The sequence below is a fragment of the Leptopilina heterotoma genome, unplaced genomic scaffold, assembly GCF_015476425.1.
Source record: "Leptopilina heterotoma isolate Lh14 unplaced genomic scaffold, ASM1547642v1 Lhet_253, whole genome shotgun sequence".
Taxonomy (NCBI): domain Eukaryota; kingdom Metazoa; phylum Arthropoda; class Insecta; order Hymenoptera; family Figitidae; genus Leptopilina; species Leptopilina heterotoma.
Window position 1 is genome coordinate 76,695 of NW_025110966.1, and position 23,371 is coordinate 100,065.

The window sequence follows — 23,371 nt, forward strand, 5'->3', positions numbered from 1 at the left end:
ATATTATTTAACCAAAGAAAATTTGGATATTTGGCCTAAATTTTAAAAAGTAGATTTTATGTAAAATGTAAAATGTAAAATTTTATAAAAAAATTACACTTTAAGACAATTTTCATCAGTCCTCATAAGTTTCTATTAAACAAAATTTTATAAACTAGAATTTATAATTATTTTATATTTAACCAAACTTTATAAAGTAGAATTTGTATTAAAACGAATTTTATTAAAAAGATCTTCAATTCTAACCAAATTTTATGGAGAATATATATAAATAAATTTTATAATAAAGCAATAAAAAAACTAGATTTTATTATAAATATATTTAACATTATGCCGAAGTTCATAAACTAGAATTCGTACTAAAATTAAATTTTATAAAGTAAAGTTTAGATTATTTTCAAGTTCATAAAAAAAAAATTTAATTTCACCCACTTTTAAAAATTGAACTGTATATTAAACCAAATATCATAAACTAGTGTCAAATTATCATAAATATCATAAATTAAGCCAAATTTAATAAATTCTTAAGAAATTAGAAATAAATTGTGAATTTAAATAAATAAGACAAATAAAATAAATTCGAATTTATATTCAACCGAATTGCACATGTTGCAAAAATCTGTAGAAATTAATTTAACAAAGTGGTTCATAGTAAACCAATTTTTATAAATTGAAGTTTATATTGAGCCAAAAGCTATAAAATAGAATTAATATCCAATCGAATTTTAAATTGATCGAATAAAAATGAATTAAAATTTTTTAAGTATTTCCAAATTTAGTTTCACTAAAAATTTATAGCAATAGAAAAATCAATAGTTTTCGAAAGTAATAAATGAAGTAATAATAATTGATTAACTTTAATCATGTAAATTAAATTTATTTACAAATAAATTGATTAATTAATTATAATTCGGTTATTAATTAATTCGATGGTAATTTTTTTTAATTAATTGAATATAATTAATTTATTAACTAATTACTAAATTATAATTAATTTACTAATCAATTATTTTTGAAAAAAATTAATTTACTAGTCAGTTAATTGAATATAATTAATTTACTAATCAGTTAATTGAATACAATTAATTTAATAATCAATTTAATTGAATATAATTAATTTATTAATTAACTGGTTGAAAGTAAGTAATTTACTAATTAATAAAAAAAATGTCTTAATTTTTAAACTGAATTAACAGATTTAATTATTTAATTTGCAAGTTAATTTGAATAAATCTAAAAAAAATGTTATCAATTCAATTATTCCTATTGATCGACTTGGTGAGAACAATCGCAGTAAAAAAATGCAATTAAAAGAAGAAAAATGAAAGAACCAAGAAGAAAAACATCGCGACTGGGAAATGATACGTGAAGAAGAAAACTCGCGATTGACACTGACGAGAGCGATTGAACACTGACCAGTCGACGGACCCTACCCTCAAGAAAAAGTACGAGAGTAATCGTAAAACGTGTTGAATTCCTTGCAGTTGAAATAAGCGAGAAGGCACTTGGCCAGGAAAGTCGATCCACGATATTTCACTTAAACAACGTTTGTCTTCAGGTGACTTCTCATACAGAGTCTGTAGACAATATATACATGTATATATATACAATATACTTATAAACATTGGTCGCATCGTGAGGCGAAGACCGTTCGCGAAGACCTGTTGTGCATAACGATCAAAAAAGATCATTGTACCAACGAATGCTGCTGGTGTATTTGCTATGTATAAAACTATTACGTTCGCATTGAATTCTTTATTCCCAACAATTATTCTAAAACGATCCCTGCTTTATTTTCGGTTCAAGATTTTATTTTATTACTAATATATATATTAAATTAAAAATTAACTATAAATAAGCGCGCAAGTTGGGAAAGAAATATTTTCGTGAGGTAAATAATAAAGGAAAGTGAAAAAAATGTAGGTATAAAATTATAAATACCTTGACAGCCAACGATGCGATGCCTGAAAATAAATTGAGGAAAAAAAATTAGTTTTTTTTAATAGGAATAAAAATAAGAATGATGATAATAATAAAAATAATAATAATAAAATAATAATAATAAAATAATTATTATAATTATAATAGTAGTATGTAGTAATATTAAATATAACAAAAAATATAATAAATATTTTTCATTTCATTTTCTTAAACTTAATTAACACAAAAAATGTAAATATGAAATTTATAACTCATATTAAAAATAATTAGTAATTACTAATTAATAAATTAATTAAATGTCATTAATTCAGGGTTAACACAAAAATTTTATTTTGTTTTCCCTGCTTTCCAGACCAAATTTTGACTTTTTCCCTGGCGAATTTATAATTCACTCTAAAAATGACTAGATACTCAAAAAATGTTCTATTACATTTATTTACGAATTTCTTTAATTGTAAAATTATTCGAAAACATCACTAGTTAGTTAGAAGTATGAAAAATTCATATTTTCAAATATTTTAATTTGAAACCTTTTTTAAATTCAATTATTTCTAAAAATTCGTGTTATAATGATTTTATTCAATTTTTTATTCAATTATCATCTAAAATTTTAAGTGAAATTCATTTTTAAATCAATTTTTATTAGAAAATTCTACGAGGAATTCAATTATTTAAATTTCTCAAATAAATAATTCATTGAATAATTGAGAAAGATTTTTGAAAATAATTGAATATTTCAGCGAAGAATTTTGTTGTCTATGAAGATAATTGAAATCTTGACGAGAATTTTTTTTTTTTAACTTTGAAAATAATTGAATTCTGATGATGAAAATTATTATTTATGAAAAGAAATTAATTTTTGGGAAGAATTAGTTCTACATAATTATTAATTAAATGTATGAAGAATTCAGAACTTCAAAGATTTTTATATGAAACCATTTCAAAATTCAATTATTCCTAAAAATTCACACAATAGTGCTTTTAATATTCAATTAATATATATGAAATTTTAACAAAAATTAATTTTTAAATCAATTTTAATTAAAAAATTCTACGAGAATTCAATTATTTAAATTCAAAAATAAATAATTTATTAAATAACTGAATGTTTCTTAAATTGAATTCACATAAAGAATTTTATGAACTAATTTTTAAATAATTGAATTCTTTCGACGAATTTTGATAATATTTTTAAATTACATTTTTCGAAGAATTCAATAAAAATTTTATAAAAAATAATTGAAATTTTGTGATGAGTTTTATTATTTATGAAAATAATTGAATTCCTAAAAAGAATTTTATTATTTATAAAAATAACTGAATTATTGCGAATAAATTTATTAAAAATATCGTAAATAATTGAATTTCTCTAAAACTTTTATTAGTGATAGAAATAATTGAATCCCTGTAAAAAATTGTATTAGATATTTATGAAAACAATTGAATTATAGCGAAGAAATTTATAAAAAGTTTGTAAATAATAGAATTATTCCTCTAAAATTTTTATTATTTATGAAAATAATTAAATATTTGAGTAAAATATTTAAATATTTTATCAAAATTTCTTTTTAATTAATAAAAATCTTTTTGAAAGTTTTATTAAAATAGTATATATTGAAAAACATTTAAATGAGGAGAATTCTTAAAAATAATTGAAATTTTGATGAGAATTTTTTTTTAATTTTTGAAAATTTTTAAATAATTTAACAAATTTTTTTGAAATTTTTTAATTTAGGAGAAGAATTTTGTTAATTATAAAGGTAATTGAATTTTTGAAGAGAATTTTAAAAAATTTTTGAACATAATTGAATTTCTACGAATAATTTTATTATTTTTGAAAATAATTGAATTTCTGCAATTATTTATAACTTCTCAAAATTCAATTTTTTTGTTAGTATTTTTAAATAAAATTTAACTAATTTCAGAAGAATTTGGATTATTAAATTTTTCTAAAATCTAAGTTCATTCAAATTTCTAATTAAATTTATTCAAAATTGAAATTACTCAAAATTTCATAATTAATTTACTAATTATTTATGTAAATATATTTAATTTACTACTTAATTATTTTAATGTAGTTAATTTCATAATTAATAAATTAAATGTATTCAATTTGCTTATTAATTAATTAAACGTATTTTGTACATTAATTTATTAATTAATTTAAAGTATGCTATTGGTTTAATTGATTCATGAATTGAATTTAATTAATTTACTAATTAATTAATTAACCTTATATTTTGCCATCATTAATTAATATAATTAATTTTTTAATCAATTAATTAAATGAAACAAATCAATTCATCAAATTTAGGCAATGAAAAACGAACGTAATAATTAATTTCTAAATCGAAGTTTATTATAAATATAAGACGGTGATATATAGACGTAGATTTAAAATTTAGCAGTAACAATTTCAAACTATGACTGCAAATCTTAACCGCATATATCTTATAGTTTCAGTAATATTAATTAACTATAATTAATTAATTTACTAATTCTAGTTTTATAATAAATCATTTCTCATATTAGTTTTGGCAGTTAATATGACATCTATTTTTATTTGAAGTTGAATTTTCAACAATGTTTTGTGACCTCTTCGACATTTAAATCAAAATCTTATTATTCTTTTTTTTTATACAAAAAACGGTTATTGAGTAAGCTAATTAACAGCAATTGCGAATATAATTGAGCAATTATAATGAAAACTATATTTCATTTATCCCATTCAATTCGCTCACACCCAACGTTCATTAACCTTTCATAATTACAGTTATTTATTATTTTTTTAATTACTCCGTTAGCATTCAACAGGCGAAATTCAGTACAAATTTCTCTACCTCATTTTTTTTCTTCTATTTTTTTTTATGAAAAGAGAATATTCTTTTCGATTCATTGTTGGTAAGAAAATGTCATAATTCGACCTTTTCTTTTTTGTAAAAATTCGAAACTCTCAATTCGATGAAAAGAAAGTATCATATTTAAAGTAACGTGCAGACATTACAATCTTTAGTCGAAATATTTTTCCTTTGTATTCGTTAATACTGTGTTAAAATCGCTAAATCCCTGTTTTATCCATCATGTAAATTAGAATAAAAATAATTTTGATTAAAACAAAAAAATAAATCATTAACAAAAAAATTTCATGTGTCTGTAAAAATAACATTCACTGTGTAAATTTTCAAACAGGTGAATATTAATTTTAAAATAGAGTAAAATTAGCTACAATTACATTTTGTAAATATAGTAAATGCTCTTTTTCTCATTCTTTTCTTTTTTCACTTTAAAAAAGTGAACTAATTGTTCGTAGAGCACTCCCTGTTTTTTTTTTTCATTCTTTATATAGTAAACGGACAATAAACTAATATTTATAATTAATTTATAATTGCACCAACGTAAAAAAAAACTTACTTATAATTAGCCTTTGTGCTTAGAGCATATTTGTTATCAACACGTAGTAAAAAATGAGATGAGAACAAAATATTCGACGGGATACTCGTTTTCCTTTCATTGGTAATGACTCATTTTACATTTCCGTTACTCCTCCTTCGACTAGAACTGCAAAAAGTCACAAATTACAATTTACAAAAATTATAAATTTTTTTCCTTAAAAGCAAATAATTATGTATTGTTAACAATTTTTTTTTATATTAACTAATTTATTAATAATTAATATTATTTACCTTCTTTAAAAATTCTTCTGCACACGTACGAGCTCTGGCGTTCATTGAAAGTTTCATTTCGCTAATTTCTCGATCAATTTCCTCCATGAAATGAATGACGAAATCGACAATTTTGTGTTTGTACATTTGTTCGGTGTGAATATTCGTGATCAGAAAACTAATATCGAAACCCTGTGAATAAAGAAATAAAAACTCTTTTCAATATAAAAACAAGAGAAATATTGTCGAAATATTAATTGTTGTTAATTAAAAATAGAAAAAAGAAAGAAATAATGAAAGAAGGAAAAATATCGTTCAGGGTTGCCACAAATATTTAATTTTATTTTTTCCTAACTTTTTCCTGATTTCCAGACGAAATTTTCCCTTTTTCCCTGACCCTAAAGAATATTCTGATTCACTCTAAAAATTGTTAGATACTCAAAAAAATAGTATTTATGAAAATTCTAAAAATTATTCATTAAATAATTTGTAAGTCATAACATGTTGTCGAAATATTAATTATTGTTAATTAAAAATTGAAAGAAGAGAAAAATAATGCAGGAAGGAAAAATATTGTCGAAATAATAATTATTGTTAATTAAAAATTAATTTAATTATAAATAAATTAAATTACGAACCTCGACGGGTTTCCTGCGTAGAATCATAAAATTTTCAGCTCGCATCATCATAAATCTTGTGAATTTATGACAGAGAATTTTTTCCAAATCATCGGCTTGTTTAACAGCAATGCTGATTCGCATACTATTTATACTCGATTCAATTAAAATTTTCTCCTTATTATTTCTACTGATGAGAATTGGAGTCAAGAGAAGTTCCTTGCTTGCTCTAACTTCAACTTCTGGTTTATTGTGCTTTTCGACAATTTGAGATGAAAAATTTTCCACACACATTGCGGCTGTCAGTGTTCGCCTCACGGCTGTCAAATACGGTTTCAGTGATCCAGACTGTAAAATTAATTAATTATATTTTTTATTAAAACAATAAATTTTAATTTAGAAGAACTGAAAGAAACGTTCTTCGGGAAAAGTCAAACGAAAATGGTAACGTAAACACAAACATTAATATTGAGTTATGAATCCGAAAGTGATTAATATTTATTAAATTATTATTATTTACGAATTCGTATTATTTATAAAAGAGTTAATTATTTCATTAGGTGTGTCATTTTTTATGCAAAGAAACAGATGACATCGGTTATTTTGTACATCATTCGTACTTTTGTATAAAAAAAGACAACTCATGCTAGAAATGTCAAAATAATAGTTTTCTATGAAAAAAAACCCAATAATTAATAATAGTAACAAAAGAATTAGATTTCCTTCAATTATTTTTCATATTTACTGTCTAAAAAGTGGCTAATTTAGATAAAAAAAAGATAAGTAATGTTTGTGTAAGGCGTTCCTAACCTCAAATTGCCAAAAACTTACCATCTTAATTAAACTGTATGTATAATTATTCCTTCAGAATATTAATTCTCCTTGTAATTAATGCCAAACGCTAGGATCCTATTGTATATTAATTTGTGTAAAAAGTAGAAAATGACATTACAAAACGGTATTTATTAAACAAGTTTAATTTTTGACAGTAGTTTCCGTTTTTCAGCGGAGAGCGGACTTCTGATATTTCCAATGTAGCCACGTCTGTCCACCAATCACAATTCAGAGCCGTCAATGAATTTTGATTGGTTGGCAGAACACGGTACGAGAAATTCAAAAGTTTTAATCTGACGGTTAGAGTTACTCAGTTTACAAGTAATTTTAGAAACAGTTTATTAATTTGTGTAATTTTTCAACAGTGTGGAGATATTTAAAAGGGAATCAACATGGATTTCGAACGACGCTTCAGAATAAATAAAGAGGTTAGTAAGTTTTTTTAAATTATATAATTATATTGCAATAAATAGAAATGTGTCGCTCTCGGAGAAAAAAAGTGCTTGAGAAATGAAAAATTTTAGATTGTTTTTTGGAATGAAAATAAACAGAGGCAAACAACTGTAAATATAAACGAAAGTTTAATTCTTCATTAAAATATTTAATAAGAACTGATTTTACTTTTATAGAATTGAATTTAACAAAAACTTTTAGTAAACAAAACGCAAACATAACCTCAAAATAATTTGCTTCTTAGGAATTTTTCTTCGGAAAAGGTAATAAATAAATATAAAATAAATGAATATAAAAACAAATAATTAACAAAAAATGAATTACAGTACATTTTTATAATTATTATCGTATTTTTCTCAATGTCAACAAAATATATCGTCGTTATCGTTATGAAATAAAAACAAATGAAAATTAAGTAGACAAGAATATATTTTAATAGAAAAAGATTACACAGATAGTAGAAAATACATATTTTCAGTGTTTTAGACATAATCGTTAATTTCTATTCGTTGTCATGTGGTAAAAATAGTGTATAATATTTTTTTTATAAATCACAAGGCACTATATAAAGGCACAGAGTATATTTCATTGCATATCGTAGACAATAAGAGTAAAATTTTAAAAATCTAAAAACTAATTCTTTGATTCACTTTGAAAATAAAAACTCTTACAAAAAGTTAAGAGTTTTTATTATTGTACATACTTTTCGATAAAAACAATTAGTGAAAAAATTATATTATAATAATTGTAATTGAACAATTGTACAATAATAGAAAAAATTGATTAAAAAAATGCAAAAAAAAAATTACATTTACATATTAATTAAAGCAAATTAGAATTAATTGGCTAGTTTGATCACATTAAATAAATAACAGTAGACTACAAAAAAGAATTCGTAGTGTGAGCGGATAAAAATCGAAATAAATAGTTATAAATCTACTTCGTCACGGTAAAAGAGAGACTAATCACTGGTATAATTAATATTGACTATAAAATTAAAAATTAAAAGATAAAAATTAAAAAATGCGAATTAAAAATTACAAATTGAAAAGAAAGAGATTCATTACTTGAAAAATTAAAGTAAAATGAAGCAACTTTCCCCTTAATCGATCCTTAAAATATTGAGTAATGTTTCGTTTCTAATCTCATTTCAAAAGCGTCAACAGGCAAAGAAACCAGTCATTAAAATTAAATTTAAAGCTACATTTTTCAATTCTCCAAAATTTGATTATTCCTTTTTTTCTGTTTAAAATTCTTTTTAAATTCGTTTTCAATTCTTTTTCAATTCTTTTTCAATTCCTTTTCAATTCTTTTTAAAAAGAATTTTAATACTAATATTTAAATTAAAATTTTATTTCAAAACAAAAATTTAATTAAAATATTCCTCCCTTCGATCTGAATTTCAATCTTTTTTTTAATAATCATGCAAAACTATATTTCTTATTTGCGCGGAAGACTTATTTTCCAACATTCCTGTAACTTTTAAACTGACAAATTAAGGTCGACCCGGTTCTTGGCAGTAATCATAAATTGGAATTTCCGGTGGAATTTCACGCGACGAACGAAAAGTCGAGCATCGCGTTATTCCAACAATACAAAGTGTCACTGTCGATGCCACGGCAATATGCCATGAAAAATTCACGGCAATCTCTTCGGATGTTAAATAATTTGTCCCATGACTACGCACCATGTGCGCAATCCAAGCACCATGCAATAAAGTTGTTACACCCGTTAATAATTTCACTTCAGGCCAAATTATTTCCAATGTCACCGACAATGCCGACATCCAAACAATTCCAGCGAGAATTGCATCGACCATTGAATTATCGCCGATATTCGCCCAAAGAAAGAGGAAACCCTCGACGAAAAAACTTTGAGCAAGACCCATTTTAACTAGACCAATACTAAAATTGTGGGGAAAATAGAAATTAAATACATCGACTAGACCGGAGAATGCAAAGAAAAGATATATCGTTGCGTATCTAACTTTGGCTGAAATAATTCCATTATTTGGTGAATATGTTAGTGTACCAGTGAGACCAATTACGGTGGCAATTAATTTTAATCCACCCTCCAGTGGATAGCGGGATAATATTTTTCGGAAACCTCCATTTTTTCTTGATGGACCACCACGACTGTCGAGTGTTGTTGGTCTGCCTGGTGAACAGAAAATTGCGTATTCGAAGCACCAGATTAGTCCGAAAATGTAGAAAATTGCTCCGGTGAGGAGGTACGAAATGTCACTTCCTTGCATGACTAAAAATACCTGTTGATGAAAAGATTTTATTAGAGTAATTTAAAGAATTTTTAGGGCAAATTAAATTAATATATTAAAAAACAACAAGAAACATTCATCTATAATTAAGATTTAAATTCCTGCAATAAATTTTATTATTTATGCAAGAATTTAAATATTTATAAAAATAATTTAATTCTTGCGAAGAATTTTATGAAAATTTTTAAATAATTGATTTCTTTCGACTATTTTTATGCAAATTCTAATTTTAATAATTGAATTCCTAAGAAATTTTTATTATTTAATAAAAAGAATTGAATTCTTACGAAGATTTTTTTTATGAAAATACAAAGTAGATTTTAAAAATAATTGAATTGAGAAAAGTTTTTAAAAATAATTAAATTTTACAAAGAATTCAATTAAAATTTTTGACAATAATTGAATTCTTGCGAACGATTATATTAGAATTTTATAACATAATTGAATTTATAAAATAATTGAATTGAATGAAGAAGTTTATTTCATTTAAAAATAATTGAATTCTTCTGATGAATTTTGTTATTTATAAAAATAATTGAATTTTGCAAAGAATTTTATTGAGGTAAAATAATTGAATTCTTGGAAAGATTTTTATTAAAGTCTAAAAGAATAATAATTGAATTATTTAAAAAAAAATTTAATTAAAATTGTATTTAAAATAATTGATTAGTTTCCAACAATAATATTAAATAGTTTGAAAATAATTGAATTCCTGTAAAAAATTCTAATATTTTTGTAAATAATTGAATTCTTCCAAAGTATTTAAAGAAAATATTTTTTTAAATGCCTAATTGTTTTTTTCGAGGAATTGAAATTAAATTTTAAAAAATAATTACATTTTTTGATCAATTCTTGTAAAATTGTGTTAAAAATAATTGAATAATTGCTAACAATTTTATTAAAATTTTCAAAAATAATTGAATCCCTGAGAAGAATTTTATTATTTATGGAAATAATTAAATTATTGCGAAATTTGTTTTAAATGTTTAAAAAGAATTCAATTCATTCAATTATTAAATAAAATAATAAAATTCGTTGCAATAATTCAATTATTTTCATAAAAAACTTTTAATTCGTCGCAGAAAATCAATTATTTTCAAAAAATTTTAAACAAGCAAAATAATTTAATTATCTTGATAAACAAAAAAATTCTCCCTAATAAAATCAATTATTTTAAGGAATTATAATAAAATTCTTTTCCAAAATTCAATTATTTTAATAAATATCATCAAAATTCATAACAAGAACTCAATTCTTTTGAAAGATAATAAAATACTTTGCAGAATTTTACATTATTTAAAAAATTTTTTAAAAATTCTCGTCAAGAATTAAATTATTTTTATAAATAGATAGCGAAATTCTTCTCAAGAATTAAATTATTGTTAAAAATTTTTATAAATTTCTTGGCAAAATTTCAATTATTTAAAGATTTAAACAAAATTTAATAAAATATTCTTCGCATGAATTCAATTATTTTTATAAATTATTATTTACCTATATTCTTCTTAGAAATTCAATTATTTTTAAAAATTTTACTAAAATTCTTCAAAAAGTTTCCAATTATTTTCAAAAATTTGTTGTAAAATTCTTTAATATAATAAATTTTAGTAAAATTTTAATTAATTTAAATTCTTTTGACAAAGAAATAGCAATCAAGCAGTAAAAATAATATAAAAATACATATTTACCTTTTTTTTAATATGGCAAAATTAATACTTTAACTAGTCAATATTTTTATTAACTAGTTCATACTATTTTTCTCAGTGTACAAGGTATTATTATTTATTAAAAATAATCTTCTAAATACTCCTGGTATTATTAATTTTATCACAATACATCACGTTCTTTTAAAAGAATCTTTTAAAAGAACTATTCGAAGATGTATAACTTCAATGACACAATGTACATTATTATCTAGAGTAATTGGCACAATATCACATTATTAAAATATTTTTATTGTTTAATAAGTTTTAATAAGAGCAGAGAAAAAAAACATGTTTCCTATTAGATTTTTAAGGTTAGACAGTCTATTGAAGAGTTTCCAAATTAAGGCGGTTGGTAAGAGAGAGTCGTTTACTGATAATGTAGAACATGGCGGGTTTTATTTGAATTTTTGAAAGGAAGATATCGTTCATTAATAAGGAAGATTATCGATTTGATACTTAATAATTATTTTAATTAATTTCAAATATTTACTGGATAATTATTTTTATAATTACCTTGGATAATTATTTAAATAAATTTTATAATTACTGGATAATTATTTAAATAAATTTCATAACTACTGCGGATAATTCTTTAGAATTAATTTCATAATTTTGAAAAAATATTTAAATTCGATATAAATTAATCTAAATAAATTTCTAATATTCAAAGAAAATTAATTAATTACTTTGTATCTTTAAATAAATAAACATAATTAATTACATAATCTTCATAATTAATAAATATAGAGTCATACACTGTAAAAAAATTTATTTGATTTATTAAATATACAATTTATAGAGTCAAGTAATCGTACTTGACTATATAATCAAATTAACATTTACTTAAATCAAATGATTTTTATTTTAATCAATTGAATGGTATATTTGCTTCAAATAATGGAATTATTGTTTCAAATACAATTTATTTGACTTAAACAAAATTTATTTGATTTAAGTAAATATTTGTTTGATAATAGAAGTGTAATCAGTTATTTGAATCAAATAAATTTTTTTTCAGTAGGTATAAAAGAATTATTATTATTATTATTATTATTTATTTGCAAAACTAACGAGCTATTCATTCAGTTATTATAATTATAAATGAAATATGAAATAAATTGTATATAAAATAAAAAAAAATGAAAAAGTCTGTAAATATTAAATTCTACGCAATTTTTTACATACTTTTTAAATTCGTATATATTTTGAAATTAATTAAAAAATATTTAATTTTTAGAGTCGTTGTACATATGTATATATAGGTATATATAAATCTTTAAGTTTTTTTGCAAATAAAAAAGGTAAACAAATTTCATACGTTGAACATCAAAGTATATATGGAAGTCGAATTGATTTTCATGATCCACAGCTCAGTTTGCAAATATAGTATAGATAGTGATGGGAATCCCTTTCATGTATATATATCTCAATTATCGTTCTGCAAACTAAGCTTCATATGGAGTGAGAAGCAACCACTGACTGATACATAAATTCTAAAAATTTATAATGACAGTATTCAACATATTTTCATTAAATAATAATTAATAGTATAATAGTAAAATCGTAGATAATAAATCTTAATAATTTGCGATCTAAGGAACAATTTTTTCGAAATTTTTCAATTTATTACATCCAGAGGTTAATAATTAATAAAATAATAATTAATATTAATTAGCAACAATTCGCGCGGCTATCTTCTTACTGATTTTTTAAAATAAAATTAGCAATTTTAAAAATAATAGAATTTAAAAATTTTCTAATTTAAATTTTTGTTGAAAACACTAAAAAAGAATTCAATTTTGGAGAAATTACCAATAATTGCAGAAATTCAATTATTTTCAAAAACAATAAAATTCTTCTTATGTTCAAAATTTGAAAAAAATTCTAATAAAAATCCAAATTATCTTTATAAATAACAAAATTCTTCTTCAAAGTTCAATTATTTTCATAAATGTCAAAAAAATTCTTGTCCTAATTTCAATTATTTTCAAAAATAAAATACATTTTTCTAATTTCAATGATTTTCAATATTTACTATTTTAATAAAATTCCCCAAAAAGAATTCAATTATTTAAAAAAAATTCTAATAAAATTGTATGGAAACATTTAATTATTTTCATTAAAAATAAAAATTTCAAAGGAATTCAATTATTATTTTCATAAAAAATAATTTTAAATTCTAGAAATTGTGCAAATATTTTTCTTCTTTTTCGAAAACAAAATAATAATTTTGTTAAAAAAATTGTGATTCATAAACAAAAATAATGCAAAATAAATAAATTTTCTATTTCTTAATCACAGTTGTTTAACAATTTTCTAATTTTCTTTAGAAGTAAAGAACAAAAATCTGCATAATTTCAATTTGACAAAAACATTCAATTTAACAAAATTTTAGTCTTTTAATGAAAAGAAGTGAAAATAATTCTGATGATTTCTATTTGTCATTAAAATTTTGAATTAATTATAAAATGAAAATAGTTATAACATAAATAGTATTCAGGCCTTTTTATGATGAAATAATTACAAAAAACTGTTTCAACAAAATCAAAATATTAAAAATTAAAATACAGTTATATTTAATTATTATAATATTATTAATAGAAATAACGATACATTTTTGTAATATTCATAAAAATAATAATTTTGAATTTATATTGTAATAGGATTTTTCAACATCTATTATTGTCAATTTTTATATATATACATATATATAAATTTTCCAAATAGACGTATAAATTCGTTATGGAAATAGTTTGGAAATTGTAGGATTAATACAAAATAACCAACCCATCTGTCACGTACAAAACTTTATTTCATATCAATGTTACCTTCACTGCTAATCCATCGTTCATAATTCCATATGCGGATTTGTCTGTAATCCTTCAATATATACCTATATATATTGAGGGGTCATTTCAAATAATAGAATTATTGTATTTGACATTGCATTTAATTTTCATATACGAATGCACTCGAAAATTCATTCTATTTTCTGCAATTCAATGTACGTTTGGCATTTTGCATATATTCGTTTTTTTCTCTTCTCTTTTTTTTTAAAAATAAAAAATGGATAAAATATTTTTTGTTTATAACAAACAATAAAAATATTAAAAATGATAATAATAATAATATTAAAAATAAATAATAACAAAAATATAAATAATAATAATAATAAAAACAACATGTCCCGTTAATCAATAAATTTTAGTAAAACATAACTGACTTTTAGTACACTGAAAAAAAATTTATTTGATTCAAATAACCAACTAATTGACTATTATCAATTAAATATTTACTTGAATCAAATAATATTTATTGGAGTCAATTAAGTGGTATTTGAACCAATAATTTCAGTAGTTGAAGCAAATATGAATTGAACCATTTAATTGACATCAATAAATATTATTTGATTCAAGTAAATATTTCAATAATTAATTTATCAATAATTGATAATTAATATATAATAGTCAATTAGTCCGTTATTTGAATCAAATATATTTTTTTCAGAGTATAGTAAAAAATAAATGACTTACAGTAAACAATAACTGACTTTTAGTATAAAGAATAACTGATGTTCAGTAAAGAATAACAAACTTTCAGTAAAGAACATAACGGACTTGCAGTAAAGAATACTGATTTAAAGAAAACCAAGTCTCAGTGGAAAAATAACTTTGTAGTTTACCGCGATCATAATCATTAAACAACAAAGTGACAAAACATTTCGTGCATCGTCATTTTAAAGAGAGAAGGAGAGCATCAAGTAAAGAGCCTCGTCTTTTGAACATTTTTTCTTCATTTTTTTTTTGTGTTTAACAGAAAAGAGAACGAATTTTTTGGTCTCTTTTTCTTTCTGGTATATAATATGCTTTTGGAAAAGCACTTTTTTTCCATTTTCATCTTTATAGGACGATGGGGTATCAAAAAATAAAGGGGGAGTGGTGGGTGGGAAGTATCAGGGGTGCAATTCATATTTGTCCGCAGGCAGCAGCGGAATTGCACCTTTAATCAAGATTTCTACCAATTTGCGAGAGCCGACGGCGCGAAGACAAAGCCTATTGTTGCCGTAACTGGTTGGGGCTTCAAGTGTTCCAACGCAACAGCAAAACTCTGATGCGCGCGTGTACTATAACGGGTGAACAAAATATTCAACTTAATGGAATTAGTTTCCTCTCCTTTTTTCTCTTTTTCTTCATTTTTCATTTCGTAGGAATATATTCTTCTTGTAGCACTAAAGCACTTCAAAGTGCCTTTATATATATATAAAATAATCACCGCAGCGTACGGTGGTAAATTTTTAAAAAATTCAGAATTCTATTATCATAAAGAAGGAATTTTTTTACTGAGAATAATTCTCGATTCTGCAATTCTGAATTCTACAGTTACTGTATATAGTCCAAGAGAATTATATATTTATTGTAATTAGACAAGAAGTGTCGGGGATTATTTAATCTTTATCGTATAATTTTCTCTGAAAACGGAATCTTTGGTATTTGATGCATTTTTCTGCACATATTTTCTCTGCAATAAAATAAAAATCTTTTCTAGAATATACAATTATGTTTTTCCTCAGTTTTCAATTTGCTCATAAATTGAAACTAAATTCAATTAAATTGAGTCTGATTGATAAGAAATTGAATAAAAATTGCGTCGATTTGTACCATATCAAACAATTGTTTCAAAATTTAAACCGATTGGTAGCAAACTGAAACAATTGGTACTAAATTGAATAAAATCGCGGTACCAGATTGAAGCAGTTTGGTACCAAATTGAAATAATTGGTTCTAAATTGAAACAATTGGTACCAAATTGAATAAAATCGGTACCAGATTGAAGCAAATTGGTAAAAAATTCAAATAATTGGTTCCAAATTGAAGCAGAGTGGTAACAAATTAAAACAGATTAGTATAGCAAATTGAATAAAAATATTGGTACTAAAATAAATAAAATTGATACCGATTTGAATCAAATTGATTTCAGATTGAATAAAATTGGTACCGCAAGTTCAATAAAATTTGATAACAGATTAAAGTAGATTGATACCAAATTGAATCAAATTGGTATCCAATTAAATAAAATTGGTACTAAATATAATAATTAGATCAGAATTTTTAATAAGGGTTTGGTATTAATTCAATTTAATTTAGTATCAATTTGATTCAATCTGGTATCAATATAATTCAATCAGGCATCAATTTTATTAAATTTAGTAACAATTTTATTCAATTTGGTACCAATCTGATCAAATTTGATGCAATTTTATTCAATTTTGTATTAACTTCAAGATCAATTACTTCAATTTGGTGATAATTTAATTCATACTTGTATACATATTAAAATTTTATTTAACTTGGTACCAATTTTATTCAATCTGGAATTGTTTTCATTAAACTTCATTTCAATTTCATTCCATTTGGTACTAATTTGATTGAATCTGACGTCAATTACAGTCAATTGATACCGCAATCAGCTTTAATTTGAGATAAATTATTTAAATTTGGCACATTGAGAAAAAAAATTTTTAATCCAAAAAATACCAATTTTATTGAATTTTGTGTACCAAATTTATTCATTTTGTTTATTTGTTACCAATTTACATTAATTTGAGGTAAATTATTGAAATTTGGTACATTGAGAAAATTTTTTAATCCAAAAATTTGTTTGAATTTTAAAAAATATTTTATAATTATGAATTAAACATAAAATAAGACAAATAAAACGAAAACATTCCAAGATGGCAACATATCAGTAAAGTCAGGGAAATGTTAGGGAAACAAATTTTTGAAGAATTTTAATTGCAAATTTTGAAAATAATTGAAATATAGATCAATTGTTTTTGAAAAATTACATTAAAATATTTTTATAAACTAATTATTAGATTTATTTTATAATTATTTTTTAAAGATTCAATTATCTTAAAACAATGTAAATAGAAATTTATGGAAATTTACTTTTTGGATTTATTAAAATCTTTGAGAAATCATGGTCCTGCTTATAATTAAAATTCTTCAAAATTTGATCATTTTTATTTATATTTTTCAAAAATTCAATTATTTTTAAAAGATTTTACTAAATTTTAATTGTTTGGAAATTTTTTAATATTGAAAAACTATTATCTTTGAAAATATTATACCTTAATAACCTATGAAGAGTTACAATTATTATTAAAAATTGAGTTTTTTTATTTAAATAAATGAATTCTAGAAGAACTTTTGGATAATTCAGGAAGGGTTATAGTTTTAATTTTTAGAAATTATTAAAATTCATAAATTTTACTCATTTTTCGTAAAAATTCATATATTTTCCTGTAAAAAGAATAATTTGTCCAAGGAAAATAATTTTAATGTCAGTAAATTGGGAAATTGATAAACTGAAACTTGTGACGACCCTGCATTCGGACAATGAATTGTCAGAATTTATTTAATTATTAAATAATTTAATTTATTATTTTATTTTATATAATATTAATTATAATAATATTAATTTTTGCTAAGATAACTGATATTTATTCATTAATTTTTATTTTATTTATTCAATTATTGTTAAATTATTGTTTTTTATTGCATATTATTGTAATAAAATAAATATTTTAATTCATTGTCCGAATGTTTTCGTTTTATTTGTCTTATTTTATAAAAAATCTTGGACTTTAAAGATTATTTAACTAATGAATTAAACATAAATTTTATTGAATCAAACCCATTGTGAATTGAATCAAAATTATTATGTTTAATTAAAAAAAAAAAATTTTAGTTGACTGTATATCAAACATGATTGTGTTTGATTCAAGTATATTATATTATTGTTAATTTAAAAGTATCAAACTGCAATGAATTGATACCAAACCGGTATAAAAATTTTATTAAACTTGTTATCTTGACTTCATTGATAATTAAATATTCAAAACTTTCAAAAATAATAGCACAATGATAACAAGAAATAATTATAAAATTTTCACACTGCAATTCCGTTTTCTTCTTTATTTTTCTTAGAAGAAAAAAGAGAAGTAAAAGAGAAGTAAAAGAGGAGATAAAAAGAGAAGTAAAAGAGAAGATTTGGCGAAACAGAAATAAAGTGAAGGAGATGGTTGAAAAATCGGTACCCTTTTGCTTGCGGGTGTCTCTTAGCGGGTGGTGCGCTCTTGTATATAAGCCAGTGACTAGTGAGGTAAACTCGAGTGTCTAGGATGCCCTGAGGGGCAGGGGGAATATGTGGATATAGAAAAAAGGGTTGTGTGTTGGCGAATAAGAAAAGACAGATGTATATATATATTATTAGAGAGCAAGGAGTATATATTTATGTGTGTGTGTGTGTGTGAGTGATCCCCTTAGGGGATGCTTTTTCCTCAGTCTGAGCATTCCTTCAGTAGGCGACGCTCAACTATCAACTTGGCTTAGGCGCTCATGACAGCTCACATGCGGTGGCAACGGCCCAAGCGCAAGAAGTAGACAATTCACAATTAGCAAACACAAACAGAACCACGAGTGGTTTCAAGTTGCTGTGGGACGCGGTGGTGTGTGCAGGATATATGGTCTCTGCTTGGCTTTGCTCTGCTGACGTTGTGGGGTGATCTTCAATTTATGTCTGTGTGTATACATATATTTGTATTGAATAATTATTTCATTCGCTGAATAATTTGCACTTGTCTAATTTTTAATCGATTTTTATTGTTTTACTGCTGCTCCCACCTGAAAAAGTTCTATAGAATTTCACTAGAATCATTCTATATACGAATTCTGGTGAATATTCTATAGAATTTCACTAGAATAATTCTATACGAATTCTAGTGAATATTCTTTACGAATTCTAGTGAATATTCTATAGAATTTTACTAGAACGAATCTATAGAATTTTTACTACTAAATTTTAATGATTTTTAATTGGAAAGAATATAAACGGGAAATAATTTTTTTAACATATTATTATATGGTTAAGGGGAGGTTCCCATCGCGGGAGTCAAAAAAATTGATTTCTTTTTTATTGTATTTTTTGAAAGCTATATATATGTAGAATATGTGTGTATACCGATTTTTTGATCCGAAGAATATTTTCGATTTTATAGAGTCTTGAACTAACCGACGTCCCGAGCACTAAGTATCAAATGTCAGGCAAATCACATCGATTTTTAAAAATTTTGCAAATCTGACCTCAGAATCGTAAAGAGAGACCCTAAATACCTATAGATATTTATCATATACGCAAATTGAACAAAGAATTGCAAAGAATTCAATTATTGCACAAAAATGTTTTTCAAGCTTTAAACGCGTTTTTCTCGAAACAAGATTTTTTAAACTGGTGGGCATCGTAGCGTCTAAACTATATAATCAATCAACTTCGGGTTTGTGGTTTATTAAAGGTAACTAAATTCTACAGGGGTTATACCTATAATATGATAAAATTGTTAACAATAGAGATTTTTACAAGAGGTCAAATATGGAAAAATAATGCAAAAACGCAGTTTTTTTAAAAATGTGTCCGCCATTTTGTCATTTTGTTAACTTTTTAACTATTTTATAGGTATAACCTATTCTTTAGGATGTCATCTTTATAAAAAATTTTGAGTTTCTGTTTTAGACTAAAAATTGCGCAGTGTAGAATGCCCACCGTTTTCCTTATTTAAAAAAACATTATTTTCTAGATGCGCCATATTGGCCGCCATTTTGCATTTTTTTGAAAATGAAATATATGTTGTAAAAGTTCAAGAATGTATCTTTATTTAGAAAAAAACTACATCGCTAAGTCATAGCCGTTCTTTGCAAAAAATTGTCAAAGTTTGTGTTTATTTTGGTCTCTGCAATGAGAACCTCCCCTTAATACAGGGCTCGAACTAGGTCCGTAAATTCTGTAAATGTCCATAAATTTGCTTCCAGTTCGTAAAAGACAGTTTTTTAAAAAAGGTCCGTGAAGTCCGTAATTTGATTAAAAACGAAAGTTCGTAAATTGTACGATATAATTTGGAAAATTTTAGAGAAATTACAAATGATTGCAGAAATTCAATTATTTTCAAAAGTAATAAAATTCTTAGCAAAAATTCAATTCTGTTCAAAAGTTTTTTTTAAATTCTTGTCAAAATTTCAATTATTTTTATAAATAATAAAATTCTTCTTCAAAATTCAATTATTTTCAAAAAATTTCCTCAATTTAATGATTTTCAATATCTATTATTTTCATTATATAATAAAAATTTCCCAGAAATTCAATTATTTACAAATTTTCTATAAATTTTTTCGCAATATAATTCAATTATTTTTCTAAATAATAACATTTTTCCAGGGATTCAATTATTTTTTTAAATAATAAAATTCTTTTTAGGAATTTAATTATTTTCATAAATAGTAAAACTCATCGCAGAATTTCAATTATTTTTAATTAAATTTTTATCAAATTCCTCGATTAATGTATAATTATTATTAAAAATTTTATTAAAATTCGTCAAACGAATTCAATTATTTAATAATTTGTTGACAAAATTCTTTATGAGAATTCAATTTAAAGAAACATTCAAATATAAGTAATAAATTATTTTTTGTAATTTTAAATAATTGAATTCTAGTAGAATTTTATAATAAAAATTGATTTAAAAATGTATTTCAGTTAAAAACAAATAAATTTGAAAATTCTCAAAATACTATTTCAAAAATTAATAAAAATAATGGATTTATAGAAAAATTTTAGTTAACACTAAAAAAATTTAATTTTGGAGAAATTTAATTATGTTAAAAAATAGTAACATTCTTCTTAGGAATTCAATTATTTTTATAAATAATAAAACTCAATGCAGAATTCCAATTATTTTCAAAGATTTTAATTTGAAACCTTTACAAAATTCAATTATTTCTAAAAAATGGAATTATTATCTTAAACTTTAATTGAAATTAATTTTTAAATAAATTGTTATTAGAAAATTCTACGAGAATTCAATTATTTTAATACAAACATATAGATAATTCATTGAATAATTAAATGTTTCTTAAAATTTAATTCTTATACATAATTTTATAAACAAATTTTAAAATAATTGAATTCTTTCAACGAATTTTAATAAAATTTTTAAGAATAATTACATTTTCCAAGGAATTTGATTAAAATTGTTTTAAAAATAATTGAAATTCTGCAATGAATTTTATTATTTATGAAAATAATTGAATTATTCCGAAGAATATTATAAAAAAGTTTTAAACAATTGATTTTTTTCAAAAAAAATTTATGTAAATTCTATTTTTAATAATTGAGTTTCTGTGGAATTTTTTATTTTTTTGAAAAATAATTGAATTCTTTTGAAAAATTTATTGTATTAAAATAGTATAATATTAAAAATTATTAAATTAAGAAAAATTTCTGCAATTAAATAAAATTTTGGCATGATTTTTATTAAAATTTTTGAATATAATTGAATTTTATTACTCTTGAAAGTAATTGAACTCTTGTGATGAAATACTATATTATTTATGAAAATAATTGAATTTTGAAATGATTTTTATTAAAATTCCTGAAAATAATTGAATTTTGTCGAAGAATTTTACTATTCATTTATAAAGATAATTGAAATGTTGACGACAATTTTATTTAAAATTTTTTGAAAATAATTGAATTCTTGTGATTCTTGCTATTTATAAAAATAATTGAAATGTTGACTAGAATTTTTTTTTAAATTTTTGAAAATTACTGTATTTCTAAAAAGAATTTTGATATTTATTAAGATAGTTGAATTCTTTCAAGAAATTGCGTTAACATTTTTAAAATTGAAAATAATTTCAACAGAATTGAAATTAAAATTTTTCATAAAAATACTTCATTAAATAAAATTTATAAATAATAATTTTATGGTCTTAAAGAATTTAGTTATTTAAAATGAAATTATAATCAGAAATAGAAAAGATTGAAGGTTTTGTATTATAGAATTTGTGTCATTTTCATATTATGATGGAAACAAAACAAACAGAAAATATAAGAAATTTTTTCGGTGTACAAGAAAAATAATGAATGTAAAAATAAAGAGAGAAAGAAGAAGAAGAAGAAGAAGAAGAAGAAGAAGAAGAAAGAGAAAAAAAATGGGGAGCTAAAACAGTGGGTGAAAGAAAATTAATGAAGAAATGAAGAGGAGAAGATATGAAGGAGATGAAGAAAGAGAAAGGAAAACGAGAAGATAAAATAGTAGATAAAGAAAACTGAAAGAAAAGATAAAGAGAAAAAGACAAAAGAGTAGAAGAAAAATTGCAGGTAAAAGAGTAAATGAAGAAAAAGAAGAAAAATGATCGAAGAAGAAAAGGGAAAAAGAATGTAGGAGATAAAACAGTCGATGAAGAAAAGTAAAAGAAGAAATAAAAGGATATAGGAGAAAAAGGAGAAAGAAAAAGAGTAGGAGAAGAAAATAGTAGAGATAAAACAGCAGTTAATAAGGACAGAGAAGAAAAGTGAAAAAAGAAATTGAGGGAAAAACAAGAAAGAAAAGGGAAAAGAGGAGATGAAACAGTGGAGAAATAAAGAAGAAAATAATTAAAGAATAAATAAATAAAGAAGAATAGAAAAAGAAAAAAGAAACAGGAGGAGAAGAATGAATAAATAGACAAAGCAGAATTAGATGAGGAAAAAGAAGAATAAAACCGAAAAGAAAAAAAAATGTTAACTAAAGAAGAACACGCCATCTGGAAATCGAAAATTGCATTATTGCAGACGTAATTTGAAGTTAATTGGAAAGTCGGAACATTTATACGGTGACAACAGTGAAACGTGTATGACCAAAACATTATATCTCTCGGGCCATGAGACATATACATGGTACAGTATATATATAAAAGTATAGCATATAATGGTATATCTATACACTTCCACTATATGCTATTATCTATTTTCTCCCGCGCAACCGAGCTCGAAATAAAGCGAATG

The 23,371-nt window shown here is 22.8% G+C and overlaps 2 protein-coding genes and 1 long non-coding RNA gene across 3 annotated transcripts in view; 1 reads left to right on the forward strand and 2 right to left on the reverse strand.

The window, feature by feature from the left end:
* Window positions 1-4,278: 4,278 nt before the first annotated feature.
* On the reverse strand, window positions 4,279-7,254 carry LOC122503276 (actin-related protein 2/3 complex subunit 4). Its single transcript, XM_043613749.1, has 4 exons — window positions 7,052-7,254; window positions 6,242-6,568; window positions 5,625-5,795; window positions 4,279-5,499 (listed from the first exon to the last, which is right to left on the reverse strand). The coding sequence occupies exons 1-4, from the start codon at window positions 7,052-7,054 to the stop codon at window positions 5,494-5,496; spliced, it is 507 nt and encodes a 168-aa protein (XP_043469684.1). The 5' UTR covers window positions 7,055-7,254; the 3' UTR covers window positions 4,279-5,493.
* A 99-nt stretch (window positions 7,255-7,353) lies between these two features.
* The window catches only part of LOC122503279, an 87,703-nt gene continuing 71,685 nt past the window's right edge, over window positions 7,354-23,371 (forward strand). The window contains exon 1 of the long non-coding RNA XR_006301724.1: window positions 7,354-7,482. This is a non-coding gene — a long non-coding RNA (uncharacterized LOC122503279). The remainder of the gene's footprint in view (window positions 7,483-23,371) is intronic.
* On the reverse strand, window positions 8,806-11,793 carry LOC122503278 (transmembrane protein 45B-like). Its single transcript, XM_043613753.1, has 2 exons — window positions 11,471-11,793; window positions 8,806-9,773 (listed from the first exon to the last, which is right to left on the reverse strand). Exon 2 carries the CDS (start codon window positions 9,759-9,761, stop codon window positions 9,003-9,005), a length of 759 nt encoding a protein of 252 aa, XP_043469688.1. The 5' UTR covers window positions 9,762-9,773; window positions 11,471-11,793; the 3' UTR covers window positions 8,806-9,002.